At 41.7% G+C, this 7,672-nt stretch overlaps 1 protein-coding gene across 2 annotated transcripts in view; it reads right to left on the reverse strand.

Moving 5' to 3' along the window:
- Nucleotides 1-2,350: 2,350 nt before the first annotated feature.
- The window catches only part of ANKRD29 (ankyrin repeat domain 29), a 27,478-nt gene continuing 22,156 nt past the window's right edge, over nucleotides 2,351-7,672 (reverse strand). The window contains exons 7-10 of one of the 2 annotated variants that reach the window (XM_005418286.2): nucleotides 5,384-5,482; nucleotides 4,819-4,914; nucleotides 3,663-3,761; nucleotides 2,351-2,443 (exon numbers count right to left, since the gene is read on the reverse strand). In XM_005418286.2, the coding sequence (XP_005418343.1) occupies nucleotides 2,360-2,443; nucleotides 3,663-3,761; nucleotides 4,819-4,914; nucleotides 5,384-5,482 (378 nt within the window). In that variant the 3' untranslated portion in view covers nucleotides 2,351-2,359. The remainder of the gene's footprint in view (nucleotides 2,444-3,662; nucleotides 3,762-4,818; nucleotides 4,915-5,383; nucleotides 5,483-7,672) is intronic. The other variant, XM_014312031.2, reaches the window with a different exon arrangement.

Genomic DNA, 7,672 nt, shown 5'->3' on the forward strand with positions numbered 1-7,672 from the left:
CTGCTATCAGGAAAAAATAGGAGACCTTCACCAAAAATGGATGCTTCCACATTTTTTAGGAGGACTGTGTGATTACTACAGCCTGTCTGATATTAAGAGTATTGATTGCATAGCTACTGAAGACCTTCTAATTATTCACCTCCTTTACAAATATGAAAAGGCTTTTCACCTTGAGAGTGTAGTTGTTGCCAGTTGTTGATCTGTAGAAAATTTAGGGTGAAAGATCAGTATTGAGGCCAGACTGCCCAGAGTCCCTCTACTGCTCTCCAAAATAGTATGTGAAGTGTGTTCATCTTCAGCCCACTGGAGGCTCCAAACAAACCTATCCTCCCCAGTGTTGTTTGTTAAAGAAATTAGAGTGCAGTCCCTTGTAATGCTGTGCAATTTAAGATCCCAATAAGGCTCTTGAGATTTCTGCATGCTCAGTATTTTTTAGTCTCTTGCAGAACTTAACCCTGGATACAGTCATCCTTTAAGCATCTTGCATAATTCTTTGGTTCTGTACCAGTTCATTTGCAAGTTTCTGTTAGGCACAACATTATTTTAATTTAAAAATACAGCAGCATAAATTACTTAAACAAATAAATTTTTCTTATTACATTGTTGGAAAACTTAAAGCTTTCCTATTTAATGCAGAATAGAAATTGAATAGGAATTCCAGCATGCAAGAAAAGGTACACCTGGTTCTGTTCTCTTCACCAGAACACTGACTTCTTACCTAACTTACTCACAAAAGGAATAACTTTATAATTTGATAATTCATATGGCTAATTTGCAATACGTAAACTACATTCATTTGTGTTAGCTTACTTATAGATTTCCTTTTAACTCACCAAAGCAAAAATGCAGCAGTTCAGCTGAAACATAGGCAGACATTTCTTAAGCAAGAATTATTTTTGTTTCCTTACAATCTTCCTTGTCTTCAACTTTTAAAGCAATTCAATTATTTGCCAGGGTTTGAAAGTGGGTGAAGTGCCCGGATTTATGTACTGAACTAACTTTTTACCTCAACTCACTGTAAATTAATTTCTAATGTTTTTGTGGCTAACAGGACATGGTGTATATACTCTTTATACTGCAGAAATGGCTGGGTTTTAATGGGGTGTCTTGGAGCAACATGGTTAAAACATAGCTCTTCACAAGCCACCTGCAATTTGCACTGCCTTCCCCACACAGGCACTAGTAGCATGTCTAAGTGTCTTAACCACAATAAAGGCCAAAACTGCCATTCAGACTTCATCTTCCATGTCTGCAATAATCAGTGAGTCTGTTCAGGTATGGCCACATGTAACCCTCTCACCAACTGTTGAAACACCTGTACACTGTGCACTTCTCCCTTAGCTCCTGCCACAGACCTGGGGAATGAGTGCTTTGCATAGTAGCTGTGGGTACCAAACCATGGTGTCACATATCTGGGTGCAGAACATACACATACCACCTGTGTAGCATCTGTGTGGTTTGTTGTGCCTGACAGTTAAGTTTCTGATGTACTTGCACCTGTGGAAAAATGCCCTTTTGGGCATGGTTGGTTTGCTTAGCAACCAGTCCTCTTCTACCCAAAAAAAGGCGCACAAGGTTGGGGAAGGATCCCCATAAGCTGCATAGGCATCTCAAAATCAACTGCTCTGCTGTGTTTCTGTTGCTGGACAGATTGGTAGATCAAGATGCTGCAATTGAGAGGACTTCCCCTTGCTTTTTGTTTGGTTGGTAGCTTTTGACATCATTTGTAATATTCTTGATCATTTTTATGGAGCTTCATGTAGTAGCAATAATGTTACCCCAGCCCTGTGCTGGCAGGAGAACTTTTGCTGTTGTGATGGCTCGGGCAGCATCTCACCTCTAGTCTCACGTGGCACTTGGAGGTAGAGAGGAATGGTCACTGTCAGCAAAGGGAGGGCAGGGGTGTCATGGGGCTGCTCTGTAGCCAGCTGAATCCAAACAGCTGCAAGGTTCAGGGAATCCTTCTGGCACAAGGGCCGAGTGCTCCCTACCCACGCTGCCACAGGTGTGTGGCCATGACAGCGTGGGCATGCATGTCTGAAGCAGCAGGAGTGCTTGCCTGTGCTGGGATGCATGGGGAGCAAACGGGGTGCTGGGATCGGTGGGATCCCAGAGGACAGGCAGGGCTGTGGTGCAGAGGCAGCTCCTGGGCCACCCCCTGCTCTCGTCACGGTCCCGTGTTCAGCGATGCCGGGCGGAGTCCCCAGCCCGGGGTGACCCTTGGCAAGGGCCTGGTGCATTCAGGGAGCGTGTACTGGACAGGCTAATCAGTTCTCAAACTGTTCCAACCTAGGATTACTGTCATGCTGCTTGTGGTCAGGGCACATCTCTGTCAAACTGCATCTGCTGTAGGGCTGCATTAGCTTTTCCTTTGCTTTTCCTTTGCACGGAGGAGTCGGAGGATGCGTTCATTTTTTGTTAGTTCTGCTGGCAATTCATTTGCCTGGAACAAAAAAACCCTTGAGGGTTAGAAAGAAATGGAAGAGTATTTCCCAATCATGGTTGAAAGCATTACACTCTAGAGAAGATTGTACTAGTCATTATAATGACGTGGGTTTTTCCTAGTGTTGTCTCCAGCACTGTTGATATCTTAGGAAACCATCTTTCAGTGTTCAAGTCTCATTTAAGTCTTCAAAACAATCCCAGAATGGAATTTGAGTGACAGCTTATTTTGTGCTGACTATCCAGGCTAAATACCCTTGGGGTCCCTATGCTTCTGCCACAGAAGTAAAGGAGAGCATAGTTGCTGATTTTTCAGAGGAGATGAGGCAGGTCCCTATGTACTAATGTCCATAAAACTCCAAGGGGTGACTTAAACTAGTGTTATGCTGTAAGGTTGGTAATAGAACATGAGTTTGTTATTGTTTTTTTTAATTTACTGAATACAATTTTGGTAACACAAAGTATTTATGATGAAGCTGCTTCTGAAAATCAGTAATTCTGTCCTCCAAATATACTCTGTCATACCAAATGGCATGTGTTTACAAAAACTAAAAAAACAACAAAAAAAGAAATCAGTAGGAGAGGTTTCAGCCACTTTCTTCTACTGCACACCCCTGGTGCTGTAGATCATTATCAGTAGCAGAAAGACCTTGTGCATTTTCAGGTTCTATTATAAACCCAAAATGTCTATTAACAGAGACTACTGTGTGCGTGGCATTAACTGTGCTGCCATCAAGTGGAATGATGCAGAAATTAACAGCCACAGATTTTCTATTAAATGACCAAAATATTTACAACATATGTGCTGCATTACTTGTTTTACAAACTTTCACTCATCCAGAAGTCAATGCCAGACCATTCATTTACAGCTTAACAAACCCATATCAAACCCTAGCAGCAAATAGTTCAGAAACATGTCAGAAGACATATTCACAGAAATTATGAAACATGTAATGTTAAAACACTTCATGGGATAAAATCGTGGTAAGTTTCCTATAGAAAAATTGCTGTTATCAAAAGAATGCAAAACTAATTTAAAGAACCTAACAGATCTATGTAAGATATGGGAAAGGTGCCTGTAATTTGGGATTTTTTTTTTTTTTGTATTGGCAATGCCCTGAATTCTACACAGAAACATGGGCTGCCCCACCTCGATGGCACACATGGCTCTACTGCTGAGCACTGCCCTGTGCCTGGGAGGATGGAGAGCCAGGACCTACCTTGTTCCTCAGGCACGGATCCGCTCCTGCCTCAAGGAGCAGCGCCACTGTCCTCACGTTACCACTCAGGACAGCTGCATGGAGAGCAGAGGTCCCATTCTAGGAAATGCCAGTGGAGGTGTTAGTCCCATGCATGGGAAGAAAAGCAAAAGGCAGTGAAACACAAATGCTTGCAAAGAACAGACCTATGAGCAAGAAAGAAGTAACATGGGAGAGATTAGGTCATCAAAGGCATAGGGTCTGATTTAGGGTGCTGGCAACCCCTAGTGGGATGTGAAGGACGTGATTTTAAATGCTTTAATAAAAATGAGAGTCAAGATCACAGCAGTATTTCCTTTTAATAATCAGCTTTGGCAATAGATCAGAGGTGACATGAACACAGCACTTGTTTCTGCCTGGCAAAATCAGTCATTAACAAGTGAAACAGAAGCACAAGCAGTAATGGAAGCCATCTGTGCATTTTGTCTTCTCTCTCTGATGATTAATGGCCTCAGTGTCAGGCAGCTGATAGGTGGGGGTTTTTATGGCTGGCCTTTTGTTTGTTTGTGGTTGCAAACTGACAGTTCAAATATGTGTGGAAGCTATTTCATACTCAAAATTAATAACTAAGTTGATGCCACCTACATTTTCAAGTACATTAAGTTTGCCAATCAATTGCATGCACAGAGGCTATCAAAGTATGTGATTAATGGACACATAAAATTAGGTCACCCATTAAAAAGCAGCTTCCAAATAGCTGTTATTTTTCAAGTCACTTTATGAATTCAGAGGAAAACAAAATCCAGTACAGAATCTGCTCACAATGGATTTTTTAGACTATTTTGCTGACTAAATGCAATAGAAGACTGGGTATAATGTCAAAATTGTACACTCAAGAGTAATCTACTTACAGTAGAAATAAAATCAAGCGACAAAAAGCAGAATTTCTTCTGTGACACAATGTGCTTCCTCATTCCAAGAATTAAATTCACAGTTTTGTTTAAAAAGATTTGTGAGTGGCATTAAGGCTAAAAAAGATAATTTCTTTTTTTTTTTCTTGAATTTTTTTGGCTCAAACTCCTATCATCTTCCACTAGAGAAGTCATAAATGACAGATTTTTCATCAGACCCTTTGTCTTGTGTTCTGCCAAAAAAATCTCTGTGTTTCACTACTAACCTTCAGCAGGCCAAGTGTGGGAGAGAATTTCAGCAACTCTTCTATCACATTGTTGTAGCCTTTAATGGCAGCCTTCAGTAAAGCAGTGGTACCATCCTTTAAAAAAAGAGGAATGTCAAAAATTACTTGTCTGCATTCTCCTTGCAGGGGAAGCTGGAGGGGAAGAAAAAGCTGGAGGGAAATGCCAGTTCTCCCTACACATCTGAGAGGAGAGTCTCCTGTGCTCATCACCTTTGAGGGGGCACCTCCACAGCATGTGCTGCTGGTTTTAGGGCACCTGGAGGATTGTTTCTCTGGTGGGTGAAAACTTCAGGATAAAATGAACCAGTGACACCATATACTATCTTTGCCTTTCAACTATGTGGACATTTCCATTCCCTTATTCCAGAAGGTCCCCGCAGGAAGCTGTCCCAGACACAGCGGGGAAAAGGAAAGCTGCGGTGGGACTTTGCAGCCTGACAAACAGGATGGACTCTGGAGGGACCAAGCCTCCATCCAGGCAGACTTACAGCCCCCAAGTGAGGCATTAAGCTGCAGACAGAGTGCAGGAGGAAGCGCTACTCACATTGCGCGCGGCGTCTCGCTCAGCACCCCGGAGCAGCATCACTCGCACCACTTCGCTGTGACCCATCTGTGAGGCAATCCACAGGGGAGCTGTCCCGTCCTGCAAACAAAATAGGACTGCTGAGGGCTTCACTTCACTGCCCTCTGATATCTTACTGCCCAAGCCTACTGGAACTGACGTACATGAATTACTCAATCAAATCCTACAGGGGGACAAATGCAAAGCTGTGTCCAAACCTGTGTGGTAGATTGGTGTATTAAGTTAGGACTGCTTCAGTTTGTGGAGTAAAGCCCCCTTTATTGCCTTCTCTTGCATAGTTTGCCAGAAATCTGCATTGCTCTGTGAAACTAAAGCCCAGTAAGGTACCAGCCATGCCTAAAATACACAGGGAAGTTTGAAACACAAGGGCTAAAGGTATCCTGTGTACTTTGAATTCTAGGTGATTAGATGGAATAGAGGATACAGACAAACCTCAGCATGCACAGGCAGATTCTGCAGCCGGGTGCCTGCACACAGGGAGTGAAAGTTGTTTACAGAAGCCAGGGAGCAATGCAAGGTGATCACCAACTTTCAGTACTGAATTACATTATTCACCCTTAGGGAATTGGGTAAAAACATCCTGCCTTACAGTGACGGTAAGTATTTCAGAAATTTTATCTTCAAAACTCCACTACAAAACAAGGCAATTATCAAGGAATCCAGCATGAAACAATCTGCTTTGGAAAAGTCCTATGCAACCATTATTTGAGCACAAAGCCTCAGAAAAAGCACATTCAGAGTAAGTTGAACTTTGCGATGGATTTCCCTCCCAAAGGCAAAAGGGAGTTGAAGCACTAGAAGTATTTCTCACTGCAAGTAGAATTTAGGTTTTTTGTGTCTTTTCCTCTTTTTGATTCTAAATGGCCTGATTCTCCAGACTGCAGCAATTATGTAGTGCCAAACTAATTTTCATGGGCCTTTAAAAAAGGCTTTGCCTGTATGGACTTTAACACAGAAGTGAAGCCCCACAAAGCAGGGTGCCTGCTTCTGCCTTTTGGGCTTGCCAGCTCCCCTCACCACCCTCTTGAGCCTGAAGGCTTGGCTTGAAAGAGGAAGACAAACTAAACTGAGACTTCAAAAACAGCCTTAATGACAAGTTTCAGGAGAAATCAGCTTTTTACATTAAATAAGATATTGCCACCTTGATCAAATAAATAGTCACTCTTCTCAGTGCCACCTGAAGATTCCTATGACTTGCTAATGCAACCTGGGAAACCATTGTTGAATCAGTTCTCTGTTTTCCATGGACTATGAATTAATCCTTTGAAAGAAACAGAAAAGTTATTTCTTCCTTTGATATAATAATCTGGGCTTCCCTTTTTCTGATTTTGAGAAGGAACAAATTCACATCCTGAGATCTTCAGTTCTCAAATGGTGAGAAAGATGATCTTTGCCCATCCTTGTATAATTTCTCTATAGATTAACTCACTGAAATTAGTGACTCGACTCACTCTGGTATATATCCTGTTAATACAAGTGTTCCTTGTGATTCAAAAATAACAAAGGCTGTCTTGTATAGAGAGTATGTGATGTTAGTTTGGTGGCAAAACTTGTCCCTCTCCAATTTATTTATTTTAGTGTTTTCCCTACCAGTAAGCTGACACTTCATATTTTTCTAATCTCCCCCCACCAGAGGGCTCTAGAAAATAGCAATAGGTGCATTGAAAAAGCCTGTAAAACTTGGAAAATACCTGAGAGCAACCTACACAATTCAGTCTGCATGAAGAACCAATGCTGTGCAAATCCACACTTGTATTTACACAAGCAATGAAATCACAAGCTCAGCATAGGAAATAAAGCAGCTTTTGTTTACTCACAGTGAAATTTGTAGGAACAATGACTATTTTCAAGTATGAAAAGGAGCAAAAGGAGGTGCAAATGCTGAGTAATATCACTGCTACTGTTAATTGTAATTAATAGTATTGCTGTCAGATGTTATCCTCAGGATCTCAGCTATAGGATAGAGACAAAAGCACATTATGAGGAAGAGCAGTTGTATTGAAGGACTTAGCCTGAAGAGAAGAAAGGTAGTGAAGATAATGCTGAGCTCACATTGACTATGGTCAGCATCTAGCACTCAGGCTTATGCAAATAGCTATGATATTTGTACTGAGTAGATGAGCTTTCTGTCCATTTTCATGTTGGTGAACGATGCAAAGCAGATACTACATTTTACTAAGAGGTCACATGAGAATTCATGTGTAAACAGATATTAGGGCTTGGAGATGAGTCAGGAAGAAAATGAGAATA

The sequence above is a fragment of the Geospiza fortis genome, unplaced genomic scaffold (assembly GCF_000277835.1).
Source record: "Geospiza fortis unplaced genomic scaffold, GeoFor_1.0 scaffold53, whole genome shotgun sequence".
Classification (NCBI taxonomy): Eukaryota; Metazoa; Chordata; class Aves; order Passeriformes; family Thraupidae; genus Geospiza; species Geospiza fortis.